Source organism: Helicoverpa zea, chromosome 6, assembly GCF_022581195.2.
Source record: "Helicoverpa zea isolate HzStark_Cry1AcR chromosome 6, ilHelZeax1.1, whole genome shotgun sequence".
In the NCBI taxonomy this organism is placed as follows: Eukaryota; Metazoa; Arthropoda; class Insecta; order Lepidoptera; family Noctuidae; genus Helicoverpa; species Helicoverpa zea.
This window is the reverse complement of record NC_061457.1, coordinates 7,546,308-7,558,848: the sequence shown is the minus strand read 5'-3', so window position 1 is coordinate 7,558,848 and position 12,541 is coordinate 7,546,308. Positions and strand designations below refer to the sequence as shown.

The 12,541-nt window shown below is 42.3% G+C and overlaps 1 protein-coding gene across 3 annotated transcripts in view; it reads right to left on the bottom strand.

Annotated features, from left to right (window-relative positions):
• Nucleotides 1-1,593: 1,593 nt before the first annotated feature.
• Nucleotides 1,594-12,541, bottom strand: part of LOC124630992 (ecdysone-inducible protein E75) — an 88,920-nt gene continuing 77,972 nt past the window's right edge. For 2 of the 3 annotated variants that reach the window (XM_047165057.1, XM_047165058.1), the window contains exons 3-5: nucleotides 7,160-7,304; nucleotides 3,565-3,800; nucleotides 1,594-3,455 (exon numbers count right to left, since the gene is read on the bottom strand). In XM_047165057.1, coding sequence (XP_047021013.1) covers nucleotides 1,932-3,455; nucleotides 3,565-3,800; nucleotides 7,160-7,304 — 1,905 coding nt within the window. In that variant the 3' untranslated portion in view covers nucleotides 1,594-1,931. Of the gene's footprint in view, nucleotides 3,456-3,564; nucleotides 3,801-4,965; nucleotides 5,394-7,159; nucleotides 7,305-12,541 lie in introns of those variants that run through there. The other variant, XM_047165060.1, reaches the window with a different exon arrangement.

Below are 12,541 nucleotides of genomic sequence, written 5' to 3'. Positions count from 1 at the left end.
TTTAATTTATTGTTACTACTTTATACGTTACTATGACACATTATGAGTATTTAGGGGAATTTATCGGGTTTTATCGACTTCCATGAGATATATGAGATGCCTGAAAGGGATGATTTTATTTTAGATTTTATTACAAAATACAATGGATACAACATACGAGTTAAGGATTTCCCTCATCATAACGAATTGACAATAGTTTACAACAACTTCGGCACAATAATGAATATCACTGCAGATTACATACTTACATATTTTGAAATAAGTATTCAGCATTTCATGATGAAAGAATATACCTATTTAATGCTTCGTAAAATGTAATTGGACGTCTCATGTTATTTACAATTGATGTATGTGTGTCTAATGATGCCGCCGTATTTATCGATGTATTTATAGAACGATATCTTTAGCTTCATAAACTTTCTTAGATCATACCATAATATATTTTATTTAAACTAATAAGCAGTTTATTAAATGATTATAAATATGACTGTTTACACTGTTTAAAAACTGTTACGTGTTTGTTTAATTAAACGGGCACCAGGAACTTAATTCGGTGTGAACGCAGAATTAATATAATATTAATTCGATTTCTAGTTTTCAGACGTCGTTATTAAAAAAAATATATCTTTTTAATTTCAGAGAAAATATGTTTGTGTGCAAAAATACAAAACTTAAGCTCGGAGAACTACCTGTACGCTCCGAGCTTGAGTTTTGTATTTTTGCATACAATTCACGAACATGTAAAGAAAAGAATGTGACTATTTATGTAGATTCAATCTACTGTGATCTTGAATACTTTAGGTAAGCGGAACTACGATCTATGTCGTTTTATAGTTCCGCGTGTAAAAAGGAAATCACAGGCAGACCGAGCAATCGGGTTCATCTGAACTAAGTCGATCAAGAACCGGCGCCTCTAAGTGAAATATTTTCCATATTAATTTAGATATTAATGTCAGAAGAGTGGATTTATGAGGTTGTTACCTTGAGTTCGCAGTTGTTTGATAAGGTTGTAACCTCAACAGAAGTGGAAGCGGTAGTGGAGTCCGGAAGAGCTGCGGTGGGTCGACGACCGCCCTTCCTCGTTGTGACGAATCATTGCTATGTTAAGTACTGCCATTATGTTTACATGGCCTTCGTGTACCAAAAATAAGCGAAGCGTGCACGTTTGTATAGTGATAACTTAGATGATCTTCATGATCTAACTCTTTGCTTGACGATCTGGATTCAGACATTGTCACTTCTGTCACTCTTGTCCCAGAATCGGAGCTGCATTGTTGGATGTAATAGTAATATTTATTTTGTTCAATGCATATGCATTGCTTGTAATTTAATTGAGTTTACTCAACTATTGACTTGGAAAAATGATTATCGTGTCCTAAGCTATTTTGAAAGAAATTGCTAATACGTAAGTCACTGTAATTTCATGTTTCAATTCAAGAAATACACCTTCATAGGTGTATCTGGTTATCTGTGTATCTGGTTATGTGCAAGTGGAGTACTAGGAAGTACTTTACTGTGTATGTTCACCATAGTTTCAGTGTTTGTTAGGGTTTTTTGCTTATTTCATAGGAATTTGGGAATAAAATGCATACATAATTTTTACAAGATTCTTTTATTTTAGTTCGACAACCTGTCATTATATTAACAAACAAATGACTGAGCACGCTCACATACGCACATACAATACACACAACAAACACACCGCGACCGGCGCTGCATTGCATTTATAAATTACACTTATATAGTCTTAAATTATTTTTCAGTCTATTGCGCTCTCCTCGTCCGGCGCCGGCCACGCACTCACGCGTCCTAATCAAATTATCACATATAATATATTAAAACGATCTGCGAACGATTACTATTAACTAGATTATTTAATTTAAAGTAGGTCGGGGTGGGGTGGCGGAGACAAGTGGCTCCGCGGGCCGATCTCACGCCTCCAACATCTGTGGCATGAAGGAGCGCGGCGGCGACGGCGACTTCTTGGAGAGGTTGAGCGGCGCGTCGGCGTCCGACACGTCCACCTGCAGCGCCATGACGGGCTGCGGCGCGGGCGAGGCGCCGCGGTAGCACGTGAGCAGCCCGCCCGTGCGCATGGGGCACTCGGGCGCGCCCGCCTCGCCGCGCCGCATGTACTGCTGGATGATATCGGTGCGCTTCAGCTGCTCCGGTGTCATGCGAGGCCCTTCCATCAGGCTCTTGGCTAGCACGGAGTGCGTGGAGGACAGCGAGGCGCGCAGTGGGCGCGGCGAGTGCGCCGGGTGCGCCGGGCTGGCGGGGTGCGGATGCTGCGGCGGCTGGGTGGAGGGCGCTGGCCGCACGACGCGGGCCTCGGCCTCGCCGGTGTCACGGCGCATAGCACGGAACTTCTTGTGAGGTTTATACGCCTCGTCCATTAATGAAGTGGTGTGGTACAGCGGTGGCGCTTCTAGCACGCGTTTGAGCACAGGCATGTCGTCGGCTGAGGGAGGTGGCCGCCTGTCGTCCGTGTGCTCCTCTAGGGAAGATCGCGGGCTTGAGCATCCTGATCCGGGGCCGACTATCCTTTCGTGCTTCTCATTTCCGGACTCGATGCCAGAATCAGTTGGCGAATCAAGTTTACGGTATCGTGGAGGCGGGCGGACTGGGGTTACAGTGAGTCCGTTGTGAGCTAGATGTGCCACGCCGAGTGCTTCTTCATCTACGGATCCACGAGAGTCGAGTCGCCGGCGTCCGGCCAGGGTAGCGGCCAGAAGAGGCGTGCCACAGTCTCCGACAGCTTCGCCGGATTCGCTGCTGGACACAGACCCAATGGGGCTGCGTGCTGACTCGTCGGCGCCGGAATCTCCCCATGACATCACACCCTCTTCATCGGTCCACATCTGCTGTCGTAGTAATTCCTTGTGTTCAGTTCGGAAAACTACTAGCTTCTCAGTATGAAGTGTGCTGAGAGTGCGGAGGTCGGGGAGGGTGTCCATTAGTTCTCTGAGGAAACCTGGTCGGTCAGGTCTGTTCTGGGCGACCACAGTTTGCAGGCATGCCTTCAGACGCGCATGCATTCTTTCCACGAGTTCTACATTGCGAAGTCCCGGCCTGTCCGGAGTGATGAGCACTATAGCGCAGAATAGACCGATTTCTGCATCTGTTAAGTTCATAGAGTTCATGCGTTCGGCGAATTTAAAAGTAGAATCCACAAGGAACCTTGCATTGGCGCCACTTTGTATGGAGTCCCGTTTCATGACTTGGCCGTTTAGACAAATTATACTATTGAGTGGCGCGTCAAACATACAGATTAGCCGCACAAACAACGCATCAAATAGTCCACTTTTGAGCAGCGTAAACTTGTCATCCTGCGTAAGAAGCTGGAAGCCTGGGATGAGGCCAGCGAAGTCTATTACGCCACGAATAACGTGTGCAAATCGCTGAGAGAATTCCTTCTCAGACTGTAGCTCTGGCGCCGGGTTTAGCGGGCAAGCCTAAAACAAAAGAAAATATATGTTAAAATTGGTACTCCTGCTGTAATTGTTTATAATTATAGGAGTATATACGTCATATATTGTGAATTAGTTTAGAGTAAATGCTTACCAGAGTGGGTTGCGAGTAGGTGGGACAGTCGCGAGCACGTGCGCGCATAGCGGCGACACGATCTCGCGTGAACTCGCAGGTGTCGAGGTGAGCGCGCACCACTCGCGCCAGCAATCTCGGAGCATCATCGAGCTCTGCGGCCGCAGCCTGCTCATTTGCTCGTGACGTAGAGGACTGCTGCATCGCTGCAAGGATGCGCGCTTTCTCGCGTTTTGGAACACGTCCGAACCGCACGGCTGTAACAAAGAAGACAAAGTTTAATTTATGCTCAAATCGTCAAAGTGTTCTTGGGCTTACACTAAGAAGAGGGCACATAATGAACTGGCAACTAACAACGGGAATGTTGCGCAAGGTCGTGACTAAACATACACTGGGTTGCAGCTGTCGCTGAGTGCGCGCGTGTGCGATTGCATGGCCGGCCATGTGCACGCGCAGCTGACGCCGGGAGGGTAGAGTTCATCGGCCGTCGCATCGCGTGGCTCACCCTTGTCTGGCTCGGCAAGCCTTTATAAAAGCCGAGGGGAACCCTGAATGCGTCGCGGTTAAGTGAACTAGTTCGAATGACGAGTGACAAAGCGCGAAATGCGAGGTCACGGTAAAAAGTGTTACGACTTTCTCGCGCTAGGCCCGCGCTGGACCAAAATGTAGTATGCGCCGAGGGCGTGAGCGGCGCTTGCGGCGTTCCTGCGCGCACGTCGGTGAAAGTGTTTGCGTGCACGCCGCGCGGTTGAAAACGAAAGCGGAGAGCGCCCTCTCGCCATTTCTCCTGACTTTCGCTGCGCGATGTGGGCCGCACCAGATGCACGATCCCATTGTTCACAACCGACATCGCTTTTTTGTTAACTATGCTCTTTATTTTTATTTTGATACATTGATTTAACATATTTGGTACAATAATAGAGTTTGGCATTTATCTTACTTGAAATACTGAAATTGCTTTTGAATGGTTGTTATCGATGAAAACGAAAATAATTAATTCAAGTTCTTTGATTTGCGCATTATTTTATTTTTTTAGTTTTTTGATAAAGTTATTTTTCAAAGAAAAATTTTATTAGCATTACTGGAATATCGAATTAACAAGTGGTTCTTCCGTTGCGTTTATGTCTTTTATTTAAAGCATTGAGATATATTTGTTTATTTATTAAGTTTTTAAAACTTCTTAGAAATATGTGTAAATAAATACAATAAGATTGATATGCTAATGTGGATAGTTTATACCATAAATTTCCCAAGTCGCTCTATTGCTGATTTCATAGTACATTTACAATTTACAAGGCGTAGCAAGTTCTCGTAGCACCGTGCTACGAAGTTTTCACTTAAGGAATAAAAATATTTTTGTTTGAGAATTTATAAAAATGACAATTGTTGATTAAATCATAAATGCCATGTAAAGATACCTACGTGCATTGTGATATTTCACCACGCCGTTGAGGATCCCCTTGAGGATTGGTAAATCTTCTCCCATGTCTGATACCATTACAGTTTTTCACTAATACTAGTTCACAGCCAATGGCCACTGATAACTTAGATAAGTTGGTAACTTTATGTAGTTTAAGACTAATTTAAATTTTAAAACGAAGTAAAGTGTCACATATCACATGAAGAATATTAATAATTTGCACATTCACTGTAATCCAATGTGTAGCAGTAATAATCCAATAGTGTTCGGCGCACCGCGATGTAGTTAGCGGCGTATAGTGGAGCAGTCACCGTGAGCAAGTATCGCGTACTCGTACCGAACTGAGGAGCGACTTAATAACATAGCGATAGCAATGAGGGCTGACGACCGGTGCGCGGGCCGGACTCCCTCGCACTGCGCCGCGGCGCGCGCCGCGCCAACCTTGAACTTGAAGCGGGGGGAGCGCGGCGCGCGGGAGGGGGGCGCCGTCAATAAACTCCGCGCAGGCCCCTGCCCCCGCGCCTGCCAGCCCCTCTCCACTACTTGCGCCACCTACCGTTGAGCCTTGCTGATTTGACGTGACATGGGAATATTACGGTCGCTTTCCAAATTCAACCTCTTGACAAATACAACCGAAATCTTAAACAACATTGCGTACTTGCATATTTATTTCAATATATATGTTGCATTTTTGATGCCTTAAATATTTGAATTATTTATTTATTTATACTTTTTGCACAATGCACTTTTTATAATTCACAATAATAATTCCAATTTTAAACTTCATTATTTGATAATTCACGGGAACTGTTTCATGAATAATTAGTGAAGGATGAGATTTTTTAAAGTCTAGGCATCAACCTTGTGCTGCTCTGTTTCCGTGTTTATATTACCACAGCTCACAGGTATTACTAAATTACTACTAAGTAATTACTTAATTAATACTTTAGTTAAAACTTGTATTTGTCTTGCTTTTTTACCTATGTACCTGTATATTTTTTTGTTTTTATTAACTTGCTTCTAATTTTGTAGATTATGTATTTTTTAATTGGTTTTGATTTAGTGGGATCAATGTTTAATCATATATTAATATTTTCTTTCCAAATCATTTTCATTTATATTCGCAGTTTCCTTTAGTTCCAACAAAAGTATACTGGCGCTAGTGTCACACTCTACTTGAGCGCCATCTGTTATCGAGTAGCCGAACTACATTCGACATGAATAGCATTAAGTAATCTTGCACAGAGGACGGATTTCTAGCATTCAATGTTGATATTTGTTTATTTATTACATTTATTTTTTAGATTATTTTTAGAAATGATTTAAAAAACAAAAAAGTATTTTGTACATATTTTGTGAATTGTTACTTTTGAATCATGGTTGAAGAACTTTGAATTAGAAACAAGTGTATTAAGTAGGTATTCCTGAAACTTGTAGTATCCTAATCGGTAGAGTTATCAATTAATTCACGCGTCATGTTGAATAACAATTACTATCTCTGATGCACCTAGGGAAACTAACTTGAGTTCATCGAACTTCATTACGAAAGTGAAAATATAAATTTCACTCTCGTGCTTACGAAATGCGCCTTTCTCTGCTTTCACCGGCTCAGCAGGCGGCGCACGACGTTGACGGAGCGAGTGTCGCAACGAGCGGAGCGGGGCGGCGCTGTATAGCGCGGGCGTCGACCCGCTTAGCGTGCGCTCACCCGCGCTTGCATAACCGACCTCCCACACCGCGAGCTACTCCGCCCCCCGCGCCCCGCGCCCGCGCGCGAAATAGGATCTGTCCGCAGAGCAGCACGCGCGCGTTGCACGCCAGCGCGCTCCTTAGCCACACTTGGCGACCACGTTCCACCGACCTTCCCGTTGCTAATTGCGTATGCATATTGCAACCCAGCGTATGCCCAATGATATGCGCACGTAATAATTGTCATATCGCAATTAAAATTGAATTTAATTCATACGAAATTCACTATAATAATAAACGAACCAATGACCTATCTCAATTTTTAAGGGTATTAAGACAGGTTATTATCAACAATACTAATGAAAATGTTGGTATGCGAAAAAGTTTTTAATCTTCTTTAAAAAAAATATGCATACGATTTAAATTGGTTTTTAAATAAATTTGACAAAGTCATTTTTGTATCAACATTTTCATTAGACAAAATATAAGAGGAAAATGTCAACTTACCATCTCTGCTCATGCCTACTGCGATGCATTTTTTCAATCGGCAGTACTGGCACCGATTTCTGTTGATCCGGAGGATTGAGCACTGTTGATTTTTCGTGCAGGGTCTATATTGGATCTTCTGTTGGATAGACCGCCTGAAGAAACCCTGGGGATCACAGCGGCAATTAGAGTCGCGCTCGCTGTCGGAGCCGTCGTCGCTGGAGCAGCCCGAGTCGCTGGACTCGCGGCGCGCCTCCAGCATGCTCACCAGCACCGAGTGCCGCTCGCGCAGCTCAGCGCCAGCGCCACACGACATGTTACGCACCATTCACTACCACTATTGCCCACTAGCACCACTACTCTCCACGCTAACAGTGACGCGATGTGTACGTGCAATAAGGCTTTCGCGCACTGCACCGACGCGGATGGCGGTCGACAGCGGACTGTGCGGGCGCTGCGTCGCGCAGCGCACAGTTACCCGCGCGACCTACTTGCCGGCCGCCGACCCACCCGAGAAAGTGAGAGTGCCCCCGGCCCCCTCGCGCGCTCCTAACGGTCCACGCCGCTCTAGAATGCGTCGCCGCCGCTGCACCGGTGCGCCGGATATAGGCCGGGCGCATCCCGGTGGCGTCGCGGCGCGCGGCCGTTCACCCCGGGTCGTCGACCGCTCGATTGCACAACCGCGGAGGCTCCCCCGCATTCCCCCCGAGCCCGGGAGCTGGGCTGCAGCCCGCTCGGGTCGACGACCGAATCTACGCCCGGTGACGTCAAGCATGCGTCACGGCCTACCTCAATGCGCGCGCGCTCCCCTAGGGGCTGCACTGATCCAATTTAATTAATGGATCATTTCACCACATTGCACTTGTGCAATTTATCTATGTACATGTTTCCGCTCTAACATAATTATTACGATGTTACAATTTCGTTTTGTTTTCATTGTATAAGTAACGTGTGATAAATGTTACGCTAAACGTGTTTGTATGCTAAACGTCTGATACCCTTATTAATGATCTTTTTGATCTATTTTGTCATCACAACAATTCAATTGAATTACTTCTCGAGTAGGTAGCATAAATATAGTAAATAATATCAAATGTGGGTTTGCTCTACAAATACGTAAAACCGTTTCTTACTACGTGGCTTAAGCCTCGGATTAGACACGTATATTAATTTGATTGGCATGTACTATTGTTATTTGGTAATGTCCTAATAGAATGTCGAACAAGCAAGCGCGGAGGCTGGTGCGGCAAGCGAGCGGCGCAAGCGGGCCGCGCGGTGTTCAGGTCGGTGGCCTAATTTCGCGCTGCCATCGATCCATTGTGCGCTGTGCGAGTGGCCCATAATTGGTCGCAGCGCGGGCAGTGACCGGCCGCACGGTCGTTGACCTGCTGACGCGAAAACAAAACCTTCCCCGCCCGTCTCTCCGAACTACACCTCGCGAATATGTACCTAAAGACATCTCCTATCTACTTTCATGTTCAAAAAATTAACGAATCGCGTTGAGAGAAGATACGCATTAGTAAACAATTATTGTTTAGCTTGTAAACAAACTTTTTAAACATAAGTTATCGATCTCACTACGTAGTAAACAATACCTACTCATTGTGAAATTGCAAAAAAATTGTTACGTATAGACGTCTTTCTTAAAAATTATTTAATCTTAACATGTCAACGACCGCTGAGTAATTAACACGGTGACTCCCTTTCGAGTTCTAAAAAATACCAATTCTATATGTGTCCGATACTCACTAAATTCCATTATACTGTAAGTAGTTCAATCATTTTAGGTCATTTTGATAACGTGATGACTCAAATATGATATGTATTAATATAATGCACAAAATGTATTGGCACGTGTAGATACATAACATTTTACACAGTAATTCTTCTATGTAGATTGTTAATAATTGTGAGTTTGTATTTTATTTTGTATCATTTTTTATTTTTGTGTACAAGTATCTTGGATGACGCAAAGATTTCTGACTGTTGACAAGTGACGGCTTCATATAACTAGTTCTTAGCTATTTAATGAGTCACGTAAACGGGTTTGTATATATTTATATATATGTATATATAAATGGCACGTAGGTATAAATAAATGGAGTTAAAGCGAGGGTTTCGTCAACAGTATGTGGGTCGACTCTTCCGTCACAATCTCAACTGGCAAAACTTCAGTTCATCGCCAGCGTGCTTTTGCCAAAACGAATTTATGATTAAGCTTAGAGTTAAAAGATAAATTACATATTTCTGAGTGTTACCTATAGATTTGAATGCCGCATTTTATTGCATTAAATTCATATATAATACAAAGAACCATAATACGATTATCTCCATTTTTATAGCGCTGAAGCTGCAGCGTAATGTTTATAAGTAAAATCTATTCAAATTTAGATATGTTGAAATCTAGTCGCTTGACACTTTGACATGATTGGCGTGTTTGACTGAAAAAGCTTTTTATTTTATACCTTTGTCATTGGACGAGTTTTTTAGAGTGCGGTTGTTAGTTGTTAGCAGTGACAAAGTCGGCTCGGCGAGGTGTTGCCGCGCGCTGTGACGACGGTTAACGGTGCAGCGGACAACGACTCCGCTAACACCAGCTCAGGCTCAAAACATGCTGACGCATTGCATCGCTATATTTCCGAGGAAGCGATCGCCGACCGGCCGCTAACAGTCCGCTTTACGTGCCCGATGCCCGCCGGCTCGCAGATGTTTACTTGATAACACACGTCTGACTCACGTCATTGTGATTCATTTCCCGTTCACGTATCGCTGTTTTATTCTTAGTAACTAACGTAACTTCTAAAAGTAATCCGTGTCCCCATTGCATTACAACAATTTAATATTAAGAAGTTAAATTATAAGAAGCCCATATAAATGTGGGCGCGGTCCAAATATGATTCAGCTTTACCGCAAAAACTGTAAAATGAATAGGTATTTGCGAACATATAAGGAAAAAATCCTCCACATTTAAATCGTTGTGGCAATTTATTGCTACGAATACTGCTGTAGTGTACAAGTTCTACTTATAGGTATTTGAACTACATTTTGTACTTAGGATTGCAATTTTAAAATATTATTTATGTAGGTATATTTACGTAAACAGAATAGCTTGACATCAATAGAAATATGAAAACAAGTTGTTATTGTTAATTAATGGGCGCAACTGATAATAATAAATTATTATAAGATACGCTTCGCCCAAAACATGCGCGAATATACCTATCTTAGTTTTAAAAAAGACACTGCATGTATTATTTGTACATTGTATATATATTTAAGTCAAGTTCGAGTGTATACATTATGTTGAACAGGAAATAATAAACGCAAACGTTACAGTCAGCGCGCGATGTTCTCAATAAATAATACGACTGCTTGGGGATCAACGAACTTATGAGCTGACAGTTCAAAAATAATGTGGGTTACGTTCACGTAGCGCGTACATTCGATGCCCGTAAAAGTTGTTTACGGCGAGAAGAAGCGGCGCGAATGTACGCGGCGTCGGGCGCGCAAAGCTAGCTAGTGAGGTCGACGCCCGCTCGCCCTACACCGCAGAATTGGTGCCGAAAAAATAAGCGACCCACAACGGACGGAAATTATGTCGGCCAACGACGAGAACAAAGAAGTTGGAGAGCTCTTCCGACATAGCAACCGTACGCTTGACTTGATTTCATTAAGGATCATTTAATCACTGCTTCGTATGGTCAGAAATGAAGTACCTACATATTGCAGATTAATTACCGTATTTCTTGCGCAATTAAGCTTGGACTGTTAATTTCTAAACCGTTAGCCTAAGTAATTTTAGTCAGTAATACAAAAAAAAGAACCTAATTAAATAAAATCAAGAAAATCTTTTAAAATTAAACGCTATAAACTCGCAACAATTGGTTGTAAAATATTTTTTTGCATTGTTCTGATTAACACCTACTGTTAAAACATAAACTAAGTTTTATTCACTTTATTTCAGATAGTTTTTCTCGCTTTATCCGATTTATTCCGAATGTACACATTAGATTGAAAATGTTACTTAATAAATAACAGCAAAGTCCAGAGAAAATGTTTTTGAAAAAGGTAAATAGTAACCCGAGTTCGTTGACACCCATGCGTACGGTCGAACACCTCGCATCTCATATCGTTATAAAAATTACACGCTCACTCGTCATTCATTCAAGTAGTCTCCGCTCGTAACCGCACGGAGTGGTGGCAGCACTGTCACGATAAGCCTGACGCGACACCTAGTGGCGAGTAGCCGAACCATTTATATCAGTTTCATAGTTATGCCGCTAGCTAGCGCTTGAGTCGACATACTGTGAGGATATAAAAATATTTGTTTTGTTTTTATACTTTTAATTTTCTTGATTTTTTAAAAAAATAAAAATAAGGGGTTTATTGTAATATATTGGGGCACATTGAACATGCATAGTAAGACAAGTCACAATACTTCAAAGTGCTAGATTTATAGTTATGTAGTACAATATCTCTATATTATTATGACTTCCTTATAAACATACACTAGCAAATTAACTCCACTTCAATCTAAATTCGATTTACTGAATTGTTGAAATGATCAATGATCAATCAAATAAAATGTAATCTGCTCTTGAACCGTGCTCATAAAAGTACCAAGGAATTACTCATTTTGTACCCCATTGAAATTCATTCTTACAACATAATAGGTGTGATACTTTCTTAAATGAAATGAGACGTGAGCTCTGCCCCCGGGGGATCGAATCAATGAGCAAAGAGGATAATAAAATGCATGTCCGAAAGTAGTGTGTAAAGCGAGTCACAATGCAGCCGACATCCACGGCTGTGAGTGTGAAGGACATGCTTTGTCCCAAGCCTGTCTCGGACGAACTTGTAACGTACAAACCAGTTTACTCTACACTTGCACTTCTATCCCCGTCTGCTTCCTCACTTTCACACTAGCGAACGACCTCTGTATTATTACGACTCAATTTATTGCTATACATGCATTACAGATTTGAGCAACCTTCAAAGGAAATAATAACTATAAATTTATTACGAGTTAGGACTTTATAATGTGTATTAGGAAGTAATTATGTTGACTATACTGCTCTCTGGTCACGTAATTGTCTACTTTCACTGAAAATAACCTTTAGCGTTAGTACGTGATAAAGACGTTTCTCTAAAACCGTCGACATTCAATAATATGCAATTACACGTGAGTTTTTCAAGTTCTCATTTCCCTATTTGTATAGGAATGTAGAATGTTATTTTTTACAAAATATTTAAGGACAGTAATGATAAAGCTATCTGGTCGAATAAAGTTCAAAGTCCAGAATATAACATTACATGGGATGTCCATTTAAAAAGGATGTTTCCATGCATCTCAAGTATTCGTTCAAGTGCTTTCGTTTAAGGGTCGTCAGAGTAGCAGGAATG